This window comes from Macaca thibetana, chromosome 20 (genome assembly GCF_024542745.1).
Source record: "Macaca thibetana thibetana isolate TM-01 chromosome 20, ASM2454274v1, whole genome shotgun sequence".
Lineage (NCBI taxonomy): Eukaryota > Metazoa > Chordata > Mammalia > Primates > Cercopithecidae > Macaca > Macaca thibetana.
This window is the reverse complement of record NC_065597.1, coordinates 47,939,654-47,966,144: the sequence shown is the minus strand read 5'-3', so window position 1 is coordinate 47,966,144 and position 26,491 is coordinate 47,939,654. Positions and strand designations below refer to the sequence as shown.

At 54.3% G+C, this 26,491-nt stretch overlaps 3 protein-coding genes across 4 annotated transcripts in view; 1 reads left to right on the top strand and 2 right to left on the bottom strand.

Annotated features, from left to right (window-relative positions):
• ZNF48 (zinc finger protein 48) overlaps positions 1 to 26,491 on the top strand; it is a 240,731-nt gene that overhangs the window by 185,844 nt on the left and 28,396 nt on the right. The gene's annotated exons all lie outside the window — the stretch shown is intronic.
• CD2BP2 (CD2 cytoplasmic tail binding protein 2) overlaps positions 4,473 to 26,491 on the bottom strand; it is a 249,448-nt gene continuing 227,429 nt past the window's right edge. The window contains exons 2-8 of one of the 2 annotated variants that reach the window (XM_050773537.1): positions 8,915 to 8,984; positions 8,304 to 8,407; positions 7,888 to 8,023; positions 7,605 to 7,762; positions 7,069 to 7,504; positions 6,882 to 6,988; positions 4,473 to 6,796 (exon numbers count right to left, since the gene is read on the bottom strand). In XM_050773537.1, coding sequence (XP_050629494.1) covers positions 6,686 to 6,796; positions 6,882 to 6,988; positions 7,069 to 7,504; positions 7,605 to 7,762; positions 7,888 to 8,023; positions 8,304 to 8,381 — 1,026 coding nt within the window. In that variant the 5' untranslated portion in view covers positions 8,382 to 8,407; positions 8,915 to 8,984 and the 3' untranslated portion in view covers positions 4,473 to 6,685. Of the gene's footprint in view, positions 6,797 to 6,881; positions 6,989 to 7,068; positions 7,505 to 7,604; positions 7,763 to 7,887; positions 8,024 to 8,303; positions 8,408 to 8,914; positions 9,010 to 26,491 lie in introns of those variants that run through there. The other variant, XM_050773536.1, reaches the window with a different exon arrangement.
• On the bottom strand, positions 10,777 to 25,948 carry TBC1D10B (TBC1 domain family member 10B). Its single transcript, XM_050773466.1, has 9 exons — positions 24,690 to 25,948; positions 19,711 to 19,810; positions 19,320 to 19,427; positions 19,115 to 19,221; positions 13,428 to 13,542; positions 13,239 to 13,304; positions 12,873 to 13,062; positions 12,374 to 12,528; positions 10,777 to 12,284 (listed from the first exon to the last, which is right to left on the bottom strand). Exons 1-9 carry the CDS (start codon positions 25,943 to 25,945, stop codon positions 11,619 to 11,621), a joined length of 2,763 nt encoding a protein of 920 aa, XP_050629423.1. The 5' UTR covers positions 25,946 to 25,948; the 3' UTR covers positions 10,777 to 11,618.

Below are 26,491 nucleotides of genomic sequence, written 5' to 3'. Positions count from 1 at the left end.
GATGTCTAAGGCCAGAGGGCAAATGCCCACATTGTATCCAAGGGAATGTGAAGTGTTCAAGACAGAGAAATGTGTCCCAAAGAATGTACTGGAGCTACAAGGTCTGAAGCCACTGAGAGCTGCAGGGTAGCTGTATGGGGAGGGAATAGGGATGGGTGGGATATCAGGAAGGTAAGAGCAAGTATGATGGCATCAGAATGGAGAAACTGGGCTGGGCGTGGCAGCTCATGCCTGTAATCCCAACACTTTGGGAGACCCAGGCAGGATCATTTGAGGCCAGGAGTTTGAGATTAGCCTGGTCAACAGGTGAGACCCCATGTCTATAAAAAATAAAAATAAAGGGGCTGACGTGAGAGGATCACTTGCTCGGGAGGTCCAGCCTGTAGTAAGCTATGATCGCACCACTGCACTCCAGCCTGGGCAACACAGCAAGATGCTATCTCTAAAAATAAATGGCAGAGTGCGGTGGCTCACACCTGTAATCCCAGTACTTTGGGAGGTGGCTCAAGACCACCCTGGCCAACATGGCGAAACCCCATCTCTACTAAAACTACAAAACTTAGCTGGGCATGGTGGCGGGCGCCTGCAATCCCAGCTACTCAGGAGGCTGAGGCAGGAGAACTGCTTGAACCCAGGAGGCAGAGGTTGCAGTGAGCCAAGATCACACCACTGCACTCCAGCCTGGGTGACAGAGCAAGACTCTGTCTCAAGAAAAAAGTAAAAGAAAAAAAAAAAAATTAAAAGGGCCGGGCACGGTGGCTCACGCCTGTAAACCCAGCACTTTGGGAGGCTGCGGCGGGTGGATCCCTGAGGTCAGGAGTTCAAGACCAGCCTGGCCAACATGGTGAAACCCCATCTCTACTAAAAATACAAAAATATTAGCTGGGCGTGGTGGCTGACACCTGTAATCCCAGCTACTCAGGAGGCTGAAGAAGGAGAATCACTTGAACCCAGGAGGTGGAGGTTGCCGTGAGCCGAGATCACGCCACTGCACTCCAGCCTGGGCAACAAGAGTGAAACTCCGTCTCAATAAATACATATATATGCATGCATACATACATACATACAAATAAAAAAATAAATAATAATAAATAAGAACAGGGAAACCAGAGGCTGCCAGCACCTGCTGCTGACTTTTACAGGCAGGTCATGTGCCACGTCTGCTTGGGCAGCTGGGATCTTACAGAAGGGGACACAGAAGCCTCCTGGGGAACAGGGGCCTCGTGAGGACAGGGTCGCAGCCATCTGCAGCGGCCAACTGGAGATGGCAGGGGTGGCCCGCTGCAGGGGGTGTAGGTGGTCAGGGGCCGCTGAACCCTCCCTTGCAGAGCATACCCCTGAGGGTGCCTGGCGGCTGGGGACTGGGCTCCACAGGGAGTTCAGAGTGGCTGCTGACTCCATGGAGCACTGTTGTTACTTGGGCCCCACACAAAACACCTGCCTTGGAATCCATCCTTGAGAGAAACTCCTCTCAGGTCTCCACATCAGGAGGAGCTGGGCATGTCCAGGTCTCCAGCTTGGTTCCTGCCAGGAGCAGAACGGAAGGCAAGTAGCTCAGGCTGACTCCCTGCCTGGGAGGTCATGCACGACTAGCAGCAGGTCATCAAGCTGGCCACACTGCCGCTCTGGGGTCTGGGTAACTAGCCACTCCTCATGGGCAGGGGTGGCAGATGTGGCAGAGACATGAAGAGCCCTCATTCCTCCGCGTGAGGAGCCGGAGCCTTCACTTATTTGAACCCCGCTGGACTCCTGTGCAGGCCTTGTCTCTCACAGGGCCCCAGCAAGTGCCCAGGACAGAGTCTGACATCCCAGGCCTCTGCTAGGAGTGCTGGGACTTCCTTCCCCAACTCCTGCTGCTTCTCTGAATGATAACCTGGCCAAGGCAAGAGGCTGCATTCAGGCCCGGGTGCCATGGCTCACGCCTGTAATCCCAGCACTTTGGGAGGCTGAGGTGGGCGGATTACCTGAGGTCAGGAGTTCGAGACCAGCCTGGGCAACATGGTGAAACCTTGTCTCTACAAAAAAAAAAAAAAAAATCGCAAAAATTTAGCCAGGAGTGGCGCCATGCGTTTCTTGCTCCAGCTACTAGGGAGGCTGAGGCAGGATTACTTGAGCCCAGAAGCTCAAGGCCGCACTGAGCCATGATTGCACCACTGCACTCCACCTGGCTCAACAGAGCAAGACCTGGTCTCAAAAAAAGGCTTAGAAAAAAAGTTTTAAGTGAAAAGCAAAGAACTTCACCTCTGTGGTCCTCCTCTCTAAACTCCATAACCCAAGCCTATTCATGAGAAAAAGGATCAGACAAACTCAGATTTTAGGAATATTCAACTGGGTGTGGAGGCTCACACCTGTAATCTCAGCACTGTAAGAGGCTGAGGCGAGAGACTCACTTGAGCCCAGGAGTTCAAGAACAGCCTGGGCAACATAGTGAGACCTCATATCTAGAAAATATATACATATATATTTTTTAAATTTAAAAAGTTGTTTTTAAAAAGAATATTCTGAGGCCAGGTGCGGTGGCTCACACCTGTAATCCCAGCACTTTGCGAGGCCGAGGCGGATGGATCACCTGAGGTCAGGAGTTTGAGACCAGCCTGACCAATGTGGTGAAATCCCATTTCTACTAAAAATACAAAAATTAGCCAGGCGTGGTGGCACACACCTATAATCCCAGCCTCCTGCCTCGGGAAGCTGAGGCAGGAGAATCACTGAACCCGGGAGGTAGAGGTTGCAGTGAGCAGAGATCGCACCATTGCACTCTAGCTTGGGTGACAGAGAGAGACTCTGTCCCAAAAAGAAAAAAAAAAGGAATATTCTACAAAATACCTAACCAGCACTCCTTGAAACTGTCAAGGTCGACAAAGACAGGTGAAGTCTGAGAAGCTGTCAAGCTGAGGAAGCTAAGGAGATGTGACTACTTAATATAACATGGTGCCAGAAGGGATCCTGAAGCAGAAAAGGACATTAGGGGAAAACTAGAAAAATTTTTAAAAAGTGTAAAGTTGAATTAGTAAGAAAAAAATTTTTAAAAGGGTGAAGTTCAATTAGTAGTAATATATCGTCCATCCACACAATACACTGTTATTCAACAATAAACATGAGGACTGGGCACAGTGGTTCACACCTGTAATCCCAGTATTTTGGGAAACCTAGGTGAGATCACCTGAGGTCAGGGGTTTGAGACCAGCTTGGCCAACATGGTGAGACCTGGTCTCTACTAAAAATGCAAAAACCAGCTGGGCATGGTAGCACAGGCCTGTAATCCCAACTACTTGGGAGGTTGAGGCAGAATCACTCGAACCTGGGAAGCAGAGGTTGCAGTGAGCCAAGATCGCGCCACTGCACTCCAGCCTGGGTGACAGAGCAAGACTCAGTCTCAAAACAAAACAAAACAAAAAAAAGCGAGATAGATGAAGCTTTCTGCAACATAATTGAACTTGAAAGCATAGGCCCAAGTAGAAGCCAGACCCAGAAGACCACATGTATGATTCCATTTATCTTCAATGCCCAGATGAGGCAAATCTAGAGGCAGGAAGTAGATGGGTGGTTGCCAGCGCTGGGGGGTGAGGAAGGGTGGGGAGTAGTGGGAGGGGCTACTCATGGGTCAGGTTTCTTTCATGGCAGGAAAAAAAAGTTTTAAAATTAAACTGTGGTGATGGTTGCGCAACCCTGTGAATATACAAAAAACCACTGAAGGGTACTGAAGCGTGGTGACAGGTGCCTGTAGTCCCAGCTATTCGGGAGACTGAGGCATGACAATCCCTTGAACCCAGGAGGCGGAGGTTGCAGTGAGCTGAGATCGTGCCATTTGCACTCCAGCCTGGCAACAACAGCAAAACTCCATCTCAAAAAAAAAAAAAAAAAAAAAAAAAAAAAAAAAAAAAGCTTACTCAAACAAAATCTCTCTCTGTATATATATCTTACAAACTGTATACATATAAACTGCATATATACAACTAAAAAAGAAAAGCATGCTGGTCACAGTGGCCCACACCTGTAACCCCAGCACTTTGGGAGGCTGAGCTGGGAGGATCAGTTGAGTGCAGGAGTTTGAGACTAGCTTGGGCAACAAAGCAAGACCCTGCCACTACAAAAAAAAAAAGTTTCTTAATTAGCCAGGTGAAGTGGTGTACTCCTGTAGACCCAGCTACATAGGAGGCTGAGGTGGGAGGATCACTTGAACCCAGGAGTTCAAGGTTGCAGTGAGCTATGATCACACCACTGTACTCCAGCCTAGGTAAGGCCCTGTCTCTAAAAACAAAACAAATAAAAAGCCAAGGAGCGCCGATTCAGATGTACTATAAAGGCCACCCTAGCAAGAGACAGCCACATTTATAAGTCCTGACAGGGACCTGAAATAGCAATGTGGTCACAGGAAGGGAGAACTTAGCGAGATCGGGTGGTTCATGAGGCGTCCGCTGGATGCATGAGTAGTTGTTTCCTATTGGGGCTGTTAACAAATTACCACAAACTGAGAGGCTGAAAACCACACCAATTTATTGTCTTACAGTTCTAGAGGTCAGGAGTCCAAAATGATTTCCACCGGGCTGAAGCTGTGTCAGTGCGGCTTTGTTCCTCCACGGAGGCTCTGGGGCAGAATCCAATGCCTTTTTCAGCTCCTCCAGGGGCCACCTCATCGCCTGGCTCTGGGCCTTCTTGCCATCTTCAGAGCCAGAAGCTTCCTTGCTTCACGCGCAGACCCTCCTGACTCCCTTTCCCTTATAAGGGCCCCCATGATTACTCGGGGCCCACCTCAACCACCCAGGGTCATCTCCCCACCATGAAATCCTGAACTGAAGCAGAGGCGCCGGGTCCCTTTTGCTATACAAGGTAACACTTTCCCAGGTTCTGGGGTTCAGAACCTGGACCTCTTTGGTGGCTGTTATTCCACCCACCACCGTTGTCAGTGAGGCGCCCTAAGGAGGGGCTGTGAGGTCACGTGAGGTCGGCTTCGGAAGGGCTAGGTTTGAGTGCCTGGAGGACACCGGCAGGAGGCGCCCCTGGGCTCCATTGATTTACCATGCACTCACTCAGCACCCCTGAGAGACCATCCCTGGGGCCTACAGGTGAACCCTGTACCTCAGCCCTGACACCTGCTTTCCACTTCCGGACCTTTCTGAAATCAAGACGCATCTTTAGATCAATGGCATCTTACTGTGTCACTGGCAGGCCTCTTCTTTCTTAGTGATGTTTAAAGGAAGGTATCTTGCCCCTGATGGCTTCTTGGAGTGAATGAAATTCCAGTGTGAGCAGGCACTAGAGCAGGCCTCACAAGAGCATCAGGTAACCCCACTCCGCCCTGGCCCCCAAGTCTTTCCTAGTTGCTCGTCTGGCCCTTTGTGCCCTGGGATTCCAAGTGTCCTGCAGCTCCGGTGCCCAGATCCCCGTAACTAACGGACGGCACTAAAGCCACACACACGCTCAGCTCTACAACCACAGTGGGGTCCAGGAGCCAGCCCTCCTGCTAGCGGTGCCTCAACCATGGGGGTCGGACCCAGGGGCTCTCTCTCGGCCTGGCTGCAAACTGAAAACACCTAGGGGCTTCCGAAATACCCAATGCCTGGGCCACAACCTAGACCAGCTCAATCCGAATATCCAAATAGATATTACAGCTCCCCAGGAGATTCCAAAGGGCAGCCAGAATGGAAAACCGGAAGAAACCATCTAACGTGGTGCAAGGGAGGCATAAGGCAATGCTGGTAGGGGGTAGGGGGTGGAGGGTGCCAGGCCCAGGCTATAGAATTACACCCATGCCTCTGCCACCAAACTCTGAATTCCTGGAAGGGGACCAGCCCAGCTACCTCAGTTTCCTGAAGGCACCAGCCCTGTGCCAGGCACCTAGTGGGGCCGAGAGAATGTAGGCCGCAGGGCCTCAAAGGCCAGGCAGCAAAGGCTTTGTGCCAAGAAAGGTCTGGGAAAGGAGCCCACTGGTTCTGGGCCAGCCCTTTGATTCCTGTGACCTCCAGTGAGTCACTGCCCCTCTGTGCCAGTACAACGCACGCTTGGCCCACGCTTGGCCACTGAGTTTGCATTTCACTGAAGGGCTATGGGAACGACTGCAAGGAGAGAAGAAAGCCAGGCTAGGGAAGATACTGGCTCTCAGAACCTTAGGGATCTCGGTCTTGGACCACTCATCCCACTTCTGCCCAGTGTCTATGGAGCTTGAGAGGGTGGAGCAAGAGTAAAACGTTTCCATGCGCACCCCCAACAGGGACCCAATGTCTTCTCCATGCCCCGGTCCTTCCAGGCCTAAAAGCTCCACTTCTGGGGCTCCATCCCCTGGTGGCTACAAGGACAAAGAATCTGACATCCTGAAAGCCAAAGACCTAAGGGGAATCAAACAAGAAACCTCAGAGAGGAACACAGAGTAGCGCAGTTGGGGGTGTTTACACAGCAAGCAGAGTCCAGGCAGTGAGGCCACAGGACACCTGACAGGCACCTCCAAAGAAGATCTTCATGGGAGCAAACACTCAGGGACCAAGGCAAGTCCAAAGTGGCTGTGGAGAAGGCCCCTGGCTTCTGGCCGTCAGCACAGCCAAGGCCCCAATACACAACTAAAGGCTTTTATTGGGAAAGGGAAATGGACTGAAAAATGGCCTCCAATTTCCTCACTGCCTGAGACACTTGGTGCCTCCTCCACAAAGTCCAGGAAAGAAGGACCCACCAAACTGGGCCCCCAGCAGGCTCAGGTGTAGAGCTCAAAGTCAATGCGTTTGGAGTTGTAGAACTGACCACCAGGGGGGTCCAGCTTCCGGCAATAAACACCGTCCGGGAAGTAGCCTTCACTCACCCAGGTCTGCAAGGAGAGGGCAGAGCTGGGGAAGGACTGACAGGAGTAGGGGAAGCAGGGACAAGCCAGAAGGAGGGAGAAAGCAGCTCACCTGCATCTGGGCGCTGGTGAAGGGCCCATACAGCTCGGCATCCCCCGTGTTCTCCCACTTATATTCCCACATCACATCCACCAGACCATCTCCCGGCGACTCTGCTTCTAAAACAACAGGTAAAGCCATTTGACCTCCGGTGTCTCACTTCCCGCCCACTGCCCCCTCCTCTGTCCTCCAAGCTTACCTCCTCTCTGGGTAGGGGTTGGGGTCTCCAGTTCCTCCTCTGCCACTTCCTCAGCGAACATGTCCAGGGAGGGTGGGGGTGTGGGATTGTGGGGTCCCACGGTCTGACACCCCAAACCCTTCAGCCGCATAGCCAACCGTTCCCTTGTTTCCTGGTACACGCCAAGGTTGCCCCGGGCCACCATCTGGTCGGCCAACCCGGAGAGCCGGTCCAGGCGCTGAGGGGAACTGGGACGCCCAGGCCCCTTGCTGCTCCCTTTGCCTCCTCCTCGGGCCCCCAGACGCCTCAGTGCCCCAGCCACTGTCTCTCTAGGCAACAGAAGCTCCAAAAGTCCCTCCAAGAGGGCTTGGGCACTCATTGGGGTCTGGCCCAAGCTGTCTTCCTCCTCCGAGTCTGAGGCCTGGTGCTGGCCAGGTGGCCGCTCCCGGATCTTCACCTGTCATGGAAAGATGCAGTGATTTCCCACGAACTGCCATGGGAGCAGGCCTAGCATCCGCCACTCCCCGGCCCCAGCCACACCAGCCCCTGGGCCTCACCCAGTCAATGTTGTCCAGCCAGCTGTCTCGGATCTGAGCATCCCGGTTCAGGAAGTAGTTGCCATCAGCATCAAAGTGTCCTTCCTCCATCTCCTCCTGCAGGTTAAAGGGTGTGATCCGAACACCCCCCTCGCTGGGGAGTGTGGCTGCCTCCTGACCTGCACCAAAGACACAGGTGCCCTTTTCTAGGCATGGAAAAGAGAGACCGGAGCCTCCCTCGCTCCACACCACCAGAGGCCCCTACTTGTTTCTCCAGCAGAGTGTATTCTTGGGTACAGCTCACCTTCTACATCCTCTGAGGCCAGGATGTCGTATTTGCTGGACCCCCCATCATCATCATCCTCCTCATCGCTATCCAAAGAGTGTTTGCCTTTGAAGCGGCTCCCAGGACCCCCTGACCCAGCCACAGGGTCCACCAGCTGTGAGCAGGAGTCAAGTCAAGAAATGCAAGTTACTGGCTACCTCCCCAAATACTTCCGGATCTGGACCCAAATATTCCCCAAATATTTCAGGATCTCGACTACTTCCCCAAATATTTTAGGACCCACACTGAAGATGCTCCCAACCCATTCCTCAGAGAACCTGAAAAAACTAGGCTTTTGTCTGCCTGCCCGCCCCGCCCCACTCCCGCCAGCTTTCTTTCTCCTCAGGCTTCTAGCTCCTCTCTTTCCCCCACACAAAGGAGTCTGGCCCCCTCACCTTCTTCTTGGGGACACTGATTTCATCCTCATCTTCCTCATCTCCCACGCCTTGGAAGGTCACTTTCCTCTTTGGCATGACGGGGCAGAGAGGTGTTTCTCAAGCTGAGGAAAAGATGCAGAGAAAGAGAATGGGGTGAGGAGGGGACTCGCCACCAGAGGACCCAGCACAGCAAATATTTTTCCTGGTCTGTGACAGGTACAGTTTGGGAGCGGAAGGAGCACAAAAGCAAGGGCTGAAGAGAAGCTGGCAGCCAGGAGGCCTGCAGGACTTGGGTCTAGCATCCGCGAGTTAAATGGGGTGGGGACGGAGGAGCGGACCCTCTGGATCCCCTGACCCTGGCCAACAGGGGACAGGCTTCACCACGTGACCGCTCCCAACTCCAGCCCCCGCAGTCTGGGCGCCACCGGTTCGACCGGCTGACCCCCGCCTCCTACTCTGGCTCTCTCGGAGCTCGCGGGGCCCGGGCAGACCCAGGACCTGGCGCTCTCGCCACCCCGTTCCTCCCTGCTCCGAACTCCCAATTCCGTGTGGTGAGCCCCAACTGTCCCGGGCTGTGTACAAATTAGAGGGCCACAGGGATCCGGGCTCTCCCACCCTCGCGCGCTCACCTGGGACTCCGCGGGAGGCGAGGTGGCGAATAGAAGAGATGCTTGCGCCAAGGCTACATCCGGGGCACCCGGCCGCCATCACCCGGAAGAGGACTGTGGAAGGCGCCTGGGAAGCCCGGAAGTGGCTTCACTCGGGTTAGGGAACTAACTGGAAGAGCGGGCGGAAGTACGCGGTGAGCGAGGGAAGACGCCTCCACCCTCTCTCCCGCAAGAAGTGACGTCAGTCGCGTGGGAGGACAATGGCGAAAAGAGGGGACCTGTGAATGCCTACACTCTGACCGGGCGTGAGAAATGGCCGGAAGTACCTTCGATTCCCTCATTCAAGCAGTAGAGGCTCTGGAGAAAAACGAGAGCATCTACTTAAAGGGTCGCCCAGGGTCAGGATGGAGGGGCAAAGTCCGAGCAGGGCCAGTGGGTCGCTTCCCCGTTTTCCTGTGCTGGGTTCGAGTCACCCTTCCACCAGGGCTGAGGGCTCAGCGCCCCTACCGTCTCGTTAGAAATCCTGCCTTCCCACTCCTGTGGTCCGGTGGTAAGCTCTCCTAGTCTGAGGTGGAGCCTTGCCCTCCCCGAGGGGAAGCCTGGCTCTCCCGATGGCCAGCCCGGGGCCCCTGGACGGCTCTCGGGGCACTTTCTGGACACAGCTCCCTTTAGGACCCAGGGGAAGTCATTTGTCCCACGCCCATACCCTGGGCGAGTTCCTGGCTTCTGAGGTGGGAGAGCCATCACTGGAGAGGTGGCATTGGCACCAGTACCCAGGCCAGAAGTCCCTTGTGCCCTGCTCTCAGATAGGCCTGGAAAAGGGCAACAGTGCCTCTCTGTAGCATGAAGCTCCTCTGAGCAAACAGGGCCTAGCAACTCGTGCCCAGGTAACAGAATGTGGCCCAAGCAGAAGCGGGACTGGGGGAGGTGGCGGGGGATCAGCCCCTGTACTGGAACCTCTAGCTCTTGAGGACACTCGGAGCCTGCATCCCCCTAAGCCAAGACTGCCCAGGCGGCACCTGCTGGAGCCAGACGAGGACAGTGTGAGAGTTCCCCTACTCTTCCCCAAGGCAACTAGATGGGCCACTTCTCTCTCCCTAGGGATTTCCTCCCATATTGGATCACGATGGAACTGCACAGAAAGTCCATGCTCAGTTTCTTCCATGGTTACAGAACACAGGCCCCAGACCAGGAAGGCATGTTGCTAAAGAAGGGGACCCGAAACCTCAGCTACCAGCACCGATGGTTCATCCTCCAAGGAAACCTCTTCTACCTAGAACACCAGACCGATCATGCACCCCTGGGCCTCATCCCGCTGGAGAACTGCCAGGTGGAGCTACACCTTAAGAACCCTATGCCTTTACCATCCTGACTCCTGGGGTGGGCGGGCCTACAAGCTGGCTGCAGAAACCCAGGAAAACCTGGAGACTTGGCTGTGGGCACTGGCTGGTGTGAGCTGGAGGTGGCTGGCTGGGCTGCTGCCCCCACTCAAGACCTAATACCGGGAGCTGTGCCAGGCAGCTGGCCAAGAACCCATCTCATGCCCAGAGAACACTGGCTTTCTAGCCACCATGAGTACCCGTTCCAGCTTCCAGGAGTTGCATGAGCACTTTGGGAAGCAGATCTGGGTGCTGCAGGTGGTACCTAGAGAGCTCCAGGCAGCCAGTGACAATGGAGACAGCACATCCCAGGCAAAGCTGGAGTAGGAGCTCAACCAGTGTCTGATGAGTGACTTGAGAGATGGACCCAAAGCCAAGAGATACCTACTTGCCAAGACAGCAGACTGTTTTAACAGAGACCCAGGTCCTGGCTCTGTCTCTCCCTCCCTCCCTCATCCTTACCCCACCCCAACCCCCATCAAGTAACAAGGCAGGAGACAGACTCAGGTACAACAGCAGGTTCTTTTCTGATTCCTCAAAGCACTGCATGGGGTGGGGGCAGAGACAGAAGAGAATGTAAACATTGGGTTCCACCCCCTGGAGCTCAAGGGAAGACCCTTACCCAGATAGGGACTAACTGGAGGGGTGGAAGGGAACAAGGTGAAAGATAGGGGTCCTGGTGAGACAAAGCAGGGGGGCCTGAGAACACAGAGCAAGGTGGGTTTGGAGGGTGCACAGCAGGGTGCGGGAAGGGATATGGGGGACATTTCCTATTCCAGTGCATGTCCCCTTAAATAAACTGGGTACAGGAGCATTATGGAAGGAGAACCAAAAGACAGAAGACAAAAGCGAGCATCCCCACCCCAGGCCAACCCCATCCTCTGTACATAATTACAACACAGAAAGGTCCAGAAGGAGAGCCCTGGCCAGGAATTGAAGACAGGGAGGGCTGAAGACAGGGAAAAGGAAGCCAGCTCCACCTCATGGTAAGGGGAGCCATGGAGTGTAAGAATTTGAAACTGCTGACTCCCATCACCAGGAGTCACCCCTGGGATGACAACGGGCCAATCAGGACAGCACCTAGTAGGGGACCCAGAGGGAACTGGGGCAGGAGCGACAAAAACCCCAGCTGAGCCTCATGGGAGATGAGAGGCTCCAGACTTGTTTGCAGCTGCCCATCTGTCCTGCCCATGTAGGGATCAGCGGCTGGCGAGGAGACGGGGAACCAAGCCACTTTCCCCAGTGAGGGACAGCCTGCCGAGGGGCTAGGGGGTGGCACCTCGGGCCAGGCCTGCTCTTGGCTGAGGGAAAGAAGGGGGCCATGCAGTCCAGCCCCAGGGCAGAGGTCAGAAGTAAGCGTCCTGCCGGGCCTCGGCTGCTGAGGGCTTGTCCCCACCATCGTGGGGGCCTGGGGGCCCATCTGCCTTTCGACGCAGCGAAAGCTTCCGGCCTTGAGCCTTCTTCTCCTGCTTCTGCCGCTCCTTCTCCTGCTTCTCCCGCTCCTTCTCCTGCTTCTCCCGCTCCTTCTCCTGCTTCTCCCGCTCTTTCTCCTGCTTCTGCCGCTCCTTCTCCCGCTCCTTCTCCTGCTTCTGCCGCTCCTTCTCCCGCTCCTTCTCCTGTTTCTGCCGCTCCTTCTCCTGCTTCCTGGTCTCCTTGCTGGAACCCAATGGGGTGCTGTTGCCAGTGGGTGAGGGAAGGGATGGATGCAGTCCCTCAGCAGTGACCACAGGCCCTGGGGCAGGCCCAGCACTGGCCCTGCGGACGGGAGGCGGCGGGGAGGGGGCCCCTCCAGCAGCCCTGGAGCCTCGGCTCTTGAGACCAGGGAGGCTGAGGAGGCTGGAGGAGGGGCCCAGGGGTGGCTGTTGCCGCCGGCGCTCCTCATGGATGGCCCGGGAGCCATGCAGTCGCCGTGAGGGCCGATACTGCAGCTCCCCCCGTGTTTCCCGCCACTTCTTGAGCTGGGCTGCATTCTCCCTCTCAATGAGTGCTTCTGTCACTGGCAGATTGGTCACCTGGACAGAGAGGAAGTGCATACCAGAATGGAGCAGAGGGTGGGAGCGGGCTGATGCAGGCAGGGGCTGTGCTGAGGGTGCAGGCCTACCTCGTGCACCAGGAAGTCCTCCTGCATGCACTGCTGGGGCAGGTTACGCAGCTGCTCCATGGTCTCATACATGCCTTGGCAGGAGCGCAGCTTCTCCACCGAGCCCAGCGTGTGGCGCAGCAGGACCAGGGCCACCCGGAAGATGATCTTAACGCCTGCAGGGGTGAAGAGTAGAGAGCACAGGGTGGTCAGACCCAGGATCTCAGCCTGTCCTGATTAGGACGGACTCACAGCCCTCATCCCCATCTACTGCCAATCTCAGATGAGGAAACTGAGGCCCCATGAAAGGAAATGAGCTGCTATCAGTCTCAGGATCTTGGCAGGGAGAGCAGGCTCTAGGTTGGTGGCAGAACCAAAATCAGGCCTGTTTCTCCAGCCCCCAGCTGCTTATGGTGAAACTTCCACCCACAAGTACCTTTTGTCCAGGGACCACCAGAAATATGACAGAACCCCTGGTAGCCACCATAGCCCCTCATGGCCTGGAGGGCCACAGAAGTACCTTCACAGAAAAACATGTCCCAGACACGCAGCACCGATGCCCAGGGCAGGGTACGGGCGAAGATGCACATGAACCACTCCGTCATGTAGAGCACAGGGTCGATGCGCTGCCGCCGCAGGTGGCGATGTGCCAGCGGAGAGGCCCGGCGCAGGAGCGCAAAAAAGATCTCCCCGTCCAGCTGAATGGCCTCCTACAGGTGGGACAAGTCATGAGAAGAGGGCTAAGTCAGCTGTGCCCCCATCAGGGGAGAACTGGCAGGCCCTGTGGGCAGAGGCTGAGAAGGCCAGGGTGGGGCAAGGCAAGGACCTCCCTGCAGCCTGGAGGAAATGCCACAGCTCTGGATGCACCCAGCCTTCAGACACTCACCAGCCCTGCACTGTAGTAACCTGGCAGGTACTTGTCGCAGATCTGCACCAGGCACCAAAAGGCTTGCTGAGAAGAGCAAGAACAAGGAGGAGGGGTGGGGCCTGAGAAGCAGGGAGCAGGGAGCTCCCCCATCACCACTGCAGGCTGAGATCCCCCCTGCCCCTCCCGGCCCAGAACCAGGGAGCTGACCTCCGCAGGCATGTGCATGAGCAGGACCGCGGCCACGGGGGCCTGGGCCTGGCAGTAACCCTCGTCAGGCCGGTAGATGGTGTAGGCCTTCAGGATTCGGTACAGGTCCTGTTGCCTGTGGGGGTTGGGGAAGACCATGAGGGCAGTCACAGGGGCCAAGAGCTCTGTTCCCAAGCCCAGTTCCAGATTCATCCCAGAGCTTTACTACCAGGACCTTCCATCCACCTGTCCAGTCCTGCTGAGCAAGCTTCAGCTAAAGGCTCAGCCCACAGCAGAGCACTCCAGGCCCCAAGGCTCCGCCTTTGGCTACACACTCCACATGCTCCCTGCCATCCCAGCACAGGCTGCACCCTCACCCTCCTTCCTCTGCCACATCCCAGAAACCTTCCAGGTCATTTTCTCCAGGAAGCTTTCCACAGCCGCAGCATCAGCCCTCCTCTAGCACTGAATGTCTTTGTTACCGCAAAGCAGGAGCTCCCCAGAGCAGGGCCTGCCTTATGGGTCTCACTGGATTTCATGGCTCTTGGGGAAGGCTTGGAAGCCAGCTGTGCCTCAGCCCTTTCTCTTGTCTCTGCATACAAAAGAATAAAATCTGCACCCTAGACCTGCTCCTCTTGAGGGTGCCCCACTGCCATGTCCAGGACTTCCATTCACTCAGCCCCACATCAGAAAAGAGCCTCTTCCTCCAAGCCTAAGCAGCACTGCACCCTGAATTCCACTCCTGCCTGCTCTCCACCTCCACAGCCATTCGCAGCTCAGACTTCCATTTCTTGCCCAGAAAAAATGACCTCCCAAATCCTCTCCCTGCCTCCAGTCTCACACATCCTCCTCCTGACCAGTGCTCAGAATAGCTTTTCCCAAAACTCCAGGCATTCAAGTGTGATCTTCATTTGTATTTTATCTGCATACCACCCTACTATTATTTACTTGACATTTTTTCTCCACTTTGCAAAAGCATCCACGAAATGACAGGTTTGATAATGGTTATTTTACCTCATGCATATTAAAATAAATATGTAACTTCCACAAGCGCCCACGCCCATCACCCACCTGCCTGCTTCTGTGTCCCTGCCTTCTCCCTGTTGCTATGGGTGAAGAGTCTGTGATCCTGGCAAGCACTTCCTTTCCACTTGGGCCCAGGATCCCATCCCCTCTCGCCTGTACAGGCCACCACTCCAACAGCCCTCCCCTTGCTCCTGCACTATCAATTTCTCTCTCCACTACACCATTCCCACAAGCATACCTACGTGCTGTTATTTCTTTGAGTTTCAAAAAAAAAAAAAAAAAGGTCTCTTCGCCAGGCACAGTAGCTCAGGCCTGTAATCCCAGCACTTTGGGAGGCCAAGGTGGGTGGATCACCTGAGGTCAGGAGTTTGAGACCAGCCTGGCCAACATGGCGAAACCCCATCTCTACTAAAAATACAAAAATTAGCCAGGTGTGGTGGCGGGCACCTGTGATCCCAGGTACTTGGGAGGCTGAGGTGGAAGAATCACTTGAATCCGGGAATCTGGGAGGCGGAGGTTGCAGTGAGCCAAGATCACACCACTGCACTCCAGCCTGGGTGACAGAGCAAGACTGTCTCAAAGCAAAACAAAAAAAACAAGTCTCTTTACCCCTCTCTTCTCTCCAAATACCACACTGTTTCTTTCCCTACCTATAAATTCACTGTCCTCAATCTCTTTCCTCCCATTCTCCAGTCAGGGTTTCACCCACTGCTCCACACAAAACTGTTTCTGTTTGGAGACAAGAGTTTCACTCCCCTTGCCCAGGCTAGAGTGCAATGGCGTGATTTTGGCTCACTGCAACCTCTGTCTCCCAGGTTTAAGCAATTCTCCTGCCTCAGCCTCCCGACCACGCCCGGCTAATTTTCTATTTTTAGTAGAGATGGGGTTTCTCCATGCTGGTCTCAAAAAACTCCTGACCTCAGGTGATCTGCCTGCCTCAGCCTCCTAAAGTGCTGGGATTACAGGTGTGAGCCACCACGCCCGGCCACAGAACTATTTTTTTTTTCTTTGAGACAGAGTTTCGCTCTTGTTGCCCAGGCTGGAGTGCAACAGCACGATCTCGGCTCACTGCAACCTGCCTCAGCCTCCTGAGTAACTGGGATTACAGGCGCCTGCCACCACACCCAGCTAATTTTTTTTTTTTTTTTTGAGACGGAGTCTCCTCTGTCGCCCAGGCTGGAGTACAATGGTGCCGTCTCAGCTCACTGCAAGCTCCGCCTCCCAGGTTCACGCCTTTCTCCTGCCTCAGCCTCCTGAGTAGCTGGGACTACAGGCGCCCACCACCACACCTGGCTAATTTTTTGTATTTTTTTTTTAGTAGAGATGGGGTTTCACTGTGTTAGCCAGGATGGTCTCAAACTTCTGACCTCATGATCCGCCCCCGCCTCGGCCTCCCAAAGTGCTGGGATTACAGGCATGAGCCACCGTGCCTGGCCTTTTAAAAATATTTTTAGTCGAGACGGGGTTTCACCATGTTGGCCAGGCCGGTCTTGAACTCCCGACCTCAGGTGATCAGGTCACCGCGCCCAGCCACAAGACTGTTTTTAACATGGTCACTATTGACTTCTCCAGTGTGCAATCCAGAGGTCAATTTTCAGGCTGGACTTTATTGGACCCTTCAGCAGCATTTCACACAGCTGACCCTTGAAACCCCGCTTCACTTTGCTCCCAATCACACGCTCCTGGTCCTCCTCCTACCTCTAGCTTCTCATTCCAGTCTCCTTTACCAGCTCTTTCTCATCTTTCCATTCTCAAAATATTGGAGCTGCAGGGCTCAATCGCTGGATGTTGCGCATCGATTCCTTTTGTGTCTACACTTGTTGCCTTGGTGACTTCATCCAGTCTCCTGGGTAAGATTTAGTCCCTCTATAAGTTGACGACTCTTAATTTCCAATTTATCTCCAGTTTAAACGTCTGCCCTGAAATCCAGGTTTGTGTATATTGTACACTGAACTTACATCTCCATCTAGAGGTCCAATAAGCATTTTAAATTTAATGTTCCCTGCTGGGCACGGAGACTCACACCTGTAATTCCAGCACTTTGGGAGGCCGAGGTAAGCAGATCACTTGAGGTCAGGAGTTCGAGACCAGCCTGGCCAACATGGTGAAACCCTGTCTCTACTAAAAATACTAAACTTAGCTGGGCATGGTGGCAGGCACCTGTAATTCCAGCTACTCAGGAGGCTGAGGCAGGAGAATTGCTTGAACCCGGAAGGCAGAGGTTGCAGTGACCCAAAGTGGCGCCACTGCATTCCAGCCTGGGCAACGGAGCGAGACTCCGTCTCAAAAAATAAAAATAAAAAATAAACGTTCCAAAAGTGAGCTCCTGATGTGCCCCCCATAGCTACCTTTACCCCATCTATATTAGTAAACAGCAACTCCATTCTTCTCATTTCTCAGGCCAAAAACCCTACTCCCCTCTCTCCCCTCACACTCCATTGGCAAATCCCTTTGACTCGACCTTCAAAATATATCCAGAATCCAACCACTTCTCTCCATACTCCTGCTGCTACCATGCTGGTCTAGCTCTCACCCCTCTCTGGATTACAGGAAGTCTCCTAACTGGTTCGTTTCTGTCCTTGTTTGCCTATAGTCTGTTCTCAGCATGGTAGCCAGAATGACCCTTTTAAAACATAAGTGGGATCAAGTCATTTATAACCCCATCCCCACTCACATTCTCTATTTCCCTCTTGCTTTAAAGTGCTCTTTAGGCCCAGGCACAGTGGCTCACGCCTGTAATCCCAGCACTTAAGGAAGATGAGGTGGGCAGATCACTTGAGCCCAGTTGTTCAAGACCAGCCTGGGCAACATGATGAAAACCCATCCTATCAAAAAACAAATAAAAGTAAAAATAAAATAACCTCCTAATGCTTACCATCATTTCACATACAACATACGTTCCTTTCCCTGATTTATTGTTTGTCCCCACTAAAATATAAACACCATGAGAGGAGTTTTTCGTTTTTTGTTCACTGCAATCATTTGTGACTAGACAGTGCCTGGCAGATAGCAGATGCTAAATAAATATTTGCTAACGGATGAATTATTGATTAAAAAAATTGTCTGTCCCAGCACTTTGGGAGGCCAAGACGGGCAGATCACAAGGTCAGGAGATCGAGACCATCCTGGCTAACACAGTGAAACCCCGTCTCTACTAAAATACAAAAAAAATTAGCCAGACGTGGTGGCGGGCGCCTGTAGTCCCAGCTACTTGGGAGGCTGAAGCAGGAGAATGGCGTGAACCCGGGAGGCAGAGCTTGCAGTGAGCTGAGATCCGGCCACTGCACTCCAGCCTGGGTGACAGAGCAAGACTCCGTCTCAAAAAAAAAACAAAAAAACAAAACAAAACAAAAAAATTGTCTGGCCGACCATGGTGGCTCATGTCTATAATCCTAGCACTTTGGGAGGCCGAGGCAGGTAGATCACCTAAGGTCAGGGTTCGAGACCAGCCTGGCCAATATGGTGAAACCCTGTCTCTACTGAAAATACAAAAATTAGCCGGGCATGATGGTGGGCACCTGTAATCCCAGCTACTTCGGAGGCTGAGGCAGGAGAATCACCTGAATCCAGGAGGCAGAGGTTGCAGTGAGTTGAGATCGTGCCGCTGTACTCCAGCCTCGGCGACAAGAGCAAAGCTCCATCTCAAAAAAAAAAAAAAAAAAAAAAAAAAAAAAAATTCCATCTGGCCAGGCGCAGTGGCTCACACCTGTAATCCCAGCACTTTGAGAGGCCAAGGCGGGCATATCACTTGAGATTGGGAGTTCAAGACCAGCCTGGCCAACATGGTGAAACCCCGTCTCTGCTAAAAACACAAAAATGAGCCGGGCATGATAGTGTGCACCTATAATCCCAGCTAGTCAGGAGGCTGAGGCATGAGAATTGCTTGAACCTGGGAGGCAGAGATTGCAATGAGCCAAGATCGAACCACTGCACTCCAGCCTGGGCAACAAAGGAAGACTCTAGGCCGGGCGCGGTGGCTCACGCCTGTAATCCCAGCACTTTGGGAGGCCGAGGCGGGCGGATCATAAGGTCAGGAGATCGAGACCACGGTGAAACCCCATCTCTACTAAAAATACAAAAAATTATCCGGGCACGGTGGCGGGCACTTGTAGTCCCAGCTACTCAGGAGGCTGAGGCAGGAGAATGGCGTGAACCCGGGAGGTGGAGCTCGCAGTGAGCGGAGATCGCGCCACTGCACTCCAGCCTGGGCGACAGCGCAAGACTCTGTCTCAAAAAAAAAAAAAAAGTCCATCCGAGAACTCCCTAAGATCACCTTGCATACTACTAGAGAACAGTATATATTGACATCTGGAGGAAGCCTGGTCTATAGAACAAAATTCCAAATGCCTTGGCATAGCATTTAAGGGTCCCTGGTGATCTTTTCCATAACCCCCAGGCAGGAAAACCCTGCTCCACTGCTATAGCTCCCACCTCTCCAAAACCCAGCCCAAATGCAAGCTCTTCAAGGAGACCGTGATGTGCCCCCACACACAACCCGAGACAAGTCTCCTTCCCGGGACAGTTCCTTTGACATGGCTTGACACTTAGTCCATTACAGATCTCTCTTCTACAAGTCCTGGAGGGCAAAAACCACTTTCAATTCAGTCTTGTATCCACCTAGATAAAAGGTGGATCCTCCAGCCAATGTTTGCTGACTGATCCCCATGGTCTGGCCACCTTACCCATGCCCCCCTCGAGCAGCAAACATCTCGTGGAAAGGGAACTGGCGGTGCAGGTCCTTCTCAATCACATCCAGCCACTTGGGGTCCCCAGGAGCCCGTTCCAGCTCCTGCAGTGGGACAGCGGGGATTACCTCAGGATCTGGGGGAACTGATACCCCTTGCACAGACAGGGCCACATGTCCCCACACCCTGGAGCTGCACGCACCTCAAACTTTCCTGGGTTCTGCTCCAGAAGTTCCTTGCTATTAGACAGGTACTGCCAGGCCTTGGCTCTGAGAGATGAGGGGATCCCCTTCCGGCAGCGCAGCTTCACCTAAGGCAAAGTGGCAGGAGGGGGGACAGCTTCAAGGGCCGGCACAGCCTCCAAGCTTTCCCTAGCAGTCCACAGGCTCCCTGGATACTCCCCCCACATCCCATAGGCTTGATTCCACTGGACCTAGCCTGGCCTTCAATTTTTAAAGCCATTCGCCTGCCAGGGCCCATCTATCCCTAGTGTGGTCTAGAGGGCAGATATTATCAGCTTCCTGGGCTTCCCTGGAGCACACGCCGCCCCTCCCAACTTGCGCATTGCCCTGCCCACCATTCAGCCCTCAAACCTTCTGGAATCGCCGTGACAGCCACTTATCCCAGTTACTGAACATGTCCAGCCATTTGAGCTCCCGCTGCCGAGCCACGTCCACGGGAATGGAGCTCTCTCTGCAGGGTGCGGGGAGCACAGAAGGGGTCAGTAGCAATAGGGTAAAACCTGCATTGCAGGTGGAACTGAGGCGAGCCACCTCCCCAAGTTCAAACGAGAAACTGGATAGTCTGTGAGCTACCAAACATCAGGATGTCTGGCCACTTGGTCATCCCAAGGCACACTGAAAGGCCTTCCTTCCCTGATGGATCTCTATTCAGAGGTCATATTTAAATCTCACTTCTGACACATCCAAATCTGGGGAGAGAGTATGGAGTATTTTGTTTGTTTGTTTGTTTGTTTTTTAGACGGAGTCTCACTCTGTCGCCCAGGCTAGAGTGCAGTGGCTGGATCTCAGCTCACTGCAAGCTCTGCCTCCCAGGTTTACGCCATTCTCCTGCTTCAGCCTCCTGAGAAGCTGTGACTACAGGCACCCGCCACCTCGCCTAGCTAGTTTTTTGTATTTTTTAGTAGAGACGGGGTTTCACCGTGTTAGCCAGGATGGTCTCGATCGCCTGACCTCATGATCCGCCCGTCTTGGCCTCCAAAAGTGTTGGGATGAGTATGGAGTATTTTAAAGCCACATTTTGCATTAGATCTGGATCCAAGTCCTAGCTTTACCATTTATTCATCGTGTGACCTTGAGCAAATCACTTAACTTTGCTAAGCCTCAATTTCCTCATCTGTAAGGTGCAGAAAATAACAATACCTGCCTGAAGGGGTCTGTTGAGAGTTTATACAAAATAACACACAGCAAGGTGCCCATTAAGTAATACTATCGGCAGGGCGCGGTGGCTCAAGCCTGTAATCCCAGCACTTTGGGAGGCCGAGACGGGCGGATCACGAGGTCAGGAGATCAAGACCATCCTGGCTAACACGGTGAAACCCCGTCTCTACCAAAAAATACAAAAAAAAAACCTAGCCGGGCGAGGTGATGGGCGCCTGTAGTCCCAGCTACTCAGGAGGCTGAGGCAGGAGAATGGCGTAAACTCGGGAGGCAGAGCTTGAGTGAGCTGAGATCAGGCCACTGCACTCCAGCCCGGGCGACAGAGCGAGACTCCGTCTCAAAAAAAAAAAAAAAAAAAAGTAATATATCCATAAAATAAAATACTCTAGAGGGCCAGGCATGGTAGCTCATGCCTGTAATCCCAGCATTTTGGGAAGCAGAGGCAGGAGGATCACTTGAGGCCAGGAATTCAAAGCCAGCCTGGGCAACATAATGTGATTCTGTCTCTACAAAAAATAAAAATAAAATAATAAAATAGGCCGGGCATGGTGGCTGTCGCCTGTAATCCCAGCACTTTGGGAGGCCGAGGCAGGCGGATGATTTGAGGTCAGGAGTTCGAGACCAGCTTGGACAACATGGTAAAACCCTGTCTCTACTAAAAAATGCAAAAATTAACCAGGCATGGTGGCATGTGCTTGAAATCCTAGCTATTCGCGAGGCTGAGGCACGAGAATGGCTTGAACCCAGGAGGCGGAGGATGCAAGCCGAGATTGCGCCACTGCACTCCAGCCTGGACGACAGAGCAAGACTCCATCTCAAAAAATAATAATGAAAAAAAAATACAGAACAAATGTACTTCTGTCTCCTTAGACACTACCATCTGAGTTTTGTCCTATCAAACTTTTGTGATCCCTTGGGTCACCTGCAATTTACTCTACTCCTCCTCCCTGAAATCATCCCAGGCAAATAAAGGTCTCCCTGCCCTATTTACCCACTGTTCTGTCAGAGCTTCATACTTATGGTGCCCCAACATTCTTCAGTTACTTGTAGGAGTCAGTACTAGGAGGTGAGTGGAACAGAAGAAAGCTTGGGTCTTTTTTTTTTTTTTTTTTTTTTTTTTTTTTTTTTTTGAGACGGAGTCTGGCTCTGTCCCCCAGGCTGGAGTGCAGTGGCCGGATCTCAGCTCACTGCAAGCCCCGCTTCCCGGGTTCACGCCATTCTCCTGCCACAGCCTCCCGAGTAGCTGGGACTACAGGCGCCCGCCACCTCGCCCGGCTAATTTTTTTTTGTATTTTAGTAGAGACAGGGTTTCACTGTGTTAGCCAGGATGGTCTCGATCTCCTGAACTCGTGATCCGCCCGTCTCGGCCTCCCAAAGTGCTGGGATTACAGGCTTGAGCCACCGCGCCCGGCCAGCTTGGGTCTTAAGAATCAAACCCACCGGGCCGGGCACAGTGGCTCAAGCCTGTAATCCCAGCACTTTGGGAGGCCGAGACGGGCGGATCACGAGGTCAGGAGATCGAGACTATCCTGGCTAATACGGTGAAACCCCGTCTCTACTAAAAAATACAAAAAACTAGCCGGGCGAGGTAGTGGGCGCCTGTAGTCCCAGCTACTCGGGAGGCTGAGGCAGGAGGATGGCGTAAACCCGGGAGGCGGAGCTTGCAGTGAGCTGAGATCCGGCCACTGCACTCCAGCCTGGGTGACAGAGCGAGACTCCGTCTCAAAAAAATAAATAAATAAATAAAAATTTAAAAAAAGAATCAAACCCACCTAAGTTCAAATTTCAGTTCTGTCTCTGAGACCCTGGGGAGCCTTGGCAAGGGATGACCTGAGTCCCTTCCTCACTTATAAAAAGACACCACCGGGCCAGGCGCGGTGGCTCATGCCTGTAATCCCAGCACTTTGGGAGGCTGAGGTGGGAGGATCACCTGAGGTTGGGAGTTCAAGACCAGCTTGGCCAACATGGTGAAACCCTGTCTCTACTAAAAATACAAAATTAGTCGAGTGTGGTGGCACATGCCTTCAATCCCAGATACTAGGGAGGCTGAGGCAGGAGAATCGCTTGAACCTGGGAAGTGGAGGTTGCCGTGAGCCGAGACCGCGCCATTGCACTCCAGCCTGGGCAACAAGACCGAAACTCCGTCTCAAAAGAAAAAAATAAAAAAATTTAAAAAGACACCACCACCTACATCACAAAGTTATGAGAACACTATTGAGAAACTGCATATAAACAATTGTTAAATAGAAGGGGCTCGTTAAATGTTAGTTTCCTTTGTTCTAGAAGCTCCTTAAATAGAGAAACCATCTCTCATTAATTTCTATCATAAGTCAGTTCCAAACTCTACCAAGGGCTGGTAAGAGTAAGACACCTTCTGGCCCTCAAGGAGGTTACAGCCTAAGAGGAGCGAAAACTGTAATACGGTATGGGAAATGCAATGACAAAGATGCACCAAAGAGGCATCTAATTGGAGTGGGGGCAGTGGGTATCAGGGAAGGCTTCCTGGAGGAGGGGACATCTGAGGTAAGCCATGAAGAAATGAGTAGAACTTAGCAGGCAAAGAAAGGGGAGAAGAACACTCCTGGCAGGTGCACAGCTTGAATATGAAGGGGAAAGGACTACAACTAGTTCAGCAGAACCACAGCGCAAAGCACCCAGTGAGGAGTGGTGGCAGAGGTGACCAGAGAGGCTGTGCGCGGGCCAAAGAGCCTGGACTTCATCCTGTGGACAGCAGCGAGCCACTGAACGCTGAGAAAGTGATGTCGATTACAGTCAGTCTTGCCCCAGAGGTAGAGTTCTCTGGCAGAGAAGCTGATCTTAGAGAAACAACACTACAAAGCAGAGAAACAGCACCCGGCACAGTGCCTGGCACACAAGAGGGACTCCCTCAAACTGAATTCAGCCCGAGTTCCTCAGGACAGCCTGCTATTGAGGAGAGAGCCACTGGTCACACAGATCCAGATTATTTGAGGGGGACAATTCACTCAACTGCACTAATTCTGTTTCTTCATCTATAAACCGAGGCCTCGTGCCTGGAAAGCACCAGGGTCAAACTTCAGTTGCTTTCCCGTATAAGACCCTGAATGTTGGTACCCAATCAAAGGCTTTCTGATTTTGGTTGGCTCACGAACCCTGCCTGGAAAACCTTCCCACAGGGCTTTCCCCCATCCCTGCACACATAGCCAAGACTAAATCCTACTTACTTTTCACCATTCAGAGCAGGTTCAGCTGACTCCCTGCCTGTGTGCACTCAAGAAACCCTCTGGGGACCTCTAGGCTAAACCTGAGGTCTTCTATTGAAACCAACTGTTTAAGTACTTGTCTTTCTCTCCAGATGACTGACTCCTTAAAAGGACTATTTATCCTTAGCACCTGGGGCCTGACACCTGAGGGCCCAGGTGATGCTGTAGGCTGACTGGCCCAGCAGGTCAAAGGGGCACAGTGGGAACAACGGGCAGGATCCAGAGAGGGGGAAGGAAGAAGTCAGAGGCAATCACCCCCTACCTCGGGAGTGACTCAGGCCCGGGAGGGAACTAGGAAAGAGTAAGCCCGGCTGGGGAGATGAGGAAATGGGGAAGAGGCCTCTCCCACCCCCCTTTACTTCAGTGCAGATACAAGACTGCCCTGTTTCACAGCAAGGTCCTGACTGCACCGTCTCCCTTCCATCAGGCAGACTTCCCCACCTTTCTACTCCATCCCTGGGACCTAGGGCTATGGGGGAAAGGAGGTGCCTGCACCCCTCCCAGGCTCTCCACCCCTAAGGGACCAAGGGTCTCTACCAGAACCCTCGCCCAACCAACCCTCCAGAATATCCGGCCTGTAGCGGGAGTTCCCCATCGAAGAGCTGGGAAGACCTCAGGTATCATTTCATTCAATCCACTTTATAGAGGAAGAAACTGAGGCACGGAACTGGGGAAGCCACTGGCTCAATGGCACACAACCCATCAAAGGCAAGGCTTAAACCTAGACCTCCTGACCCCTGGTCTGAAACTCACTAACATGCCAATGTCACAGGCACCTCAGGATGCTCAAGGAACGGCAGCTCGCGCTGATCACCCCCTGGATCCTCAGAGGAGGCTGGGCTGCCAGAGTCTGGGCAAAGTGTATCGTTTCGCCCTCCCCCAACCTCTGCTTCCCCGAGGCGGTCCCGCTGGGTGCCCACTGGTACTCACAGGCTGCCCGAGTACTGGCTGCCCCCAAGGAAGCCATACTTGTCCGTCTTGCGCAGGGCCAGCCCGTTTATCTCTGAGTCTGAGCCCATGGAGCTCACATCATCCGCCAAGGACTCCAAGGTCCCAGACATGAGGCTCACGGAGTCCAAGTAACTCAGCGTGTCCGGGGCCTGCCCTCGAGGCCCAGAGATGCCAGGTCCCAGGCTGGACGTGGAGCCCAGGTCTTGAGAGTTTTCAGCAGGCTCCGGAGCTGGGGTCACGGTCACGACAGCTACCGGAGCCTCACAAGTCCCCGAGGGGCCTGCGCCAGGGCCTAAGGGGTCCTCAGGAGCCTGTCCTGCTGATGATGATGTTGCTGCGGCAGCTCCATGCCCACCTGTCACTTGTCCTGATGCACTCCGTGCAGTCACTCCTGAGGCCACTGTGGTTCCCGGCTTGGGGGCAAGCGGGGGTTTGGCGGTCAGGGCCCCAGGAGCCGTTCTGGAAGGGGTCCTGGTAGGGGTCCCGGTGGGGGTCCCTGATCCTGGGGCGGGTGAGGGTCGAGCCTCCTCTGTCCTCGGAGAGTCTGCCCCTGCGGCCAGAGCCCTTGACGTCTCAGCTCCAGCCACGGCCGCGGGCTCTGAGGGTTCCGGGCCGGAGGGGACCTGAGGCTTTGGGGCTTCGGGCGAGGCCTCCAGGGTCAGCACCACCACCGTGCTGCCCGTGACGGCCGGGGCTGGGGCCGGGACCGGGGCAGAGGTCTGGGCCGACCCCGGGACCCAGGCGGGCCGCGCCTCCCCGGGGGCCACCAGGGTGACGGGGGCCGAAGTGGCCGTAGTCACTGGAGGTCCCGGAGCCACCACCACGACGGGCCCGGCCCGGGAACCCCGGGGCGGCGGCGACGGGGCCGCGGGGGCGCCATGACGGCGCGGCGGGGCCACCAGGGGCGCCGGGCCGGTCTCCATGGCCGCGGGCCGCCCCTCACATCCCCCCGCCGGGGAGGCCGCAGAAGGCGCCGCCCCTCGGGCCTCCCGGCGAGACCAGCCGAGAAAGGGGAGAGGGCGAAGGGCGCGGCTCGGCGCGCGCCGGGGGCGGGGCGGCCGCTGGGCGCGCGGAGGCGGGGCAGGGGTCCGGGGACGCCGCGCGCCGGGGTCTAGCTCGTGCCGTCTCACCCCCTCGCGCGCTCTCGCCGCCGCCCCCTCCCTCCCTCCCGCTTGGGGCGAGCCGCCGACCTCGCGCCTGCGCACACGCCGCAGAGCCGGCTCCGCGGCCAGCATCTCGGTGTTCCACGCCTGCGCGCGGACTGGCCCATCGCGCTCCTTTTTTCTCCCGCCTCGTCAGAGGATTTGGACGAATAGTGGGAGAGAGAGAGCTGGGCTTCTGCCAATCGTTGGAACCGTAGGCGGGGCCGGAGGCGGAAAAAGGGGTGGCTCATCTGGAAAGAGGAAACGGAGAAGGCGTAGGGCTGTAAGACCAGTCAGAGGACGAAGAAAGGCAGGGGGAGGTGGGACCAAAGAAATAACCAATAGAAACGCAGGAGCCTGAACCTCCTGGCCAATAAATATGACTGAAGAGTGAATGACCGCGAAAGGGCGGAGAGAAGGCAGGGGCTGTACGAGTAAGAGGTGGGGCCTGGCAGCTTCTTGACCAATAGGAACGGTAAAAACGGAGCCAATGAAAAGGGGAGTAGGTGGTGGCCAAATTGACAGGCAGTGATGTCTCTTTAGGCGGTGACAGACAGCATCCGCAGTCAATAGGAAGAGCTGAGGAATTCTTTAAGTCTCCCAAAATGGTCAGTTAGGAATGACAGCTGGGAGGAGGCG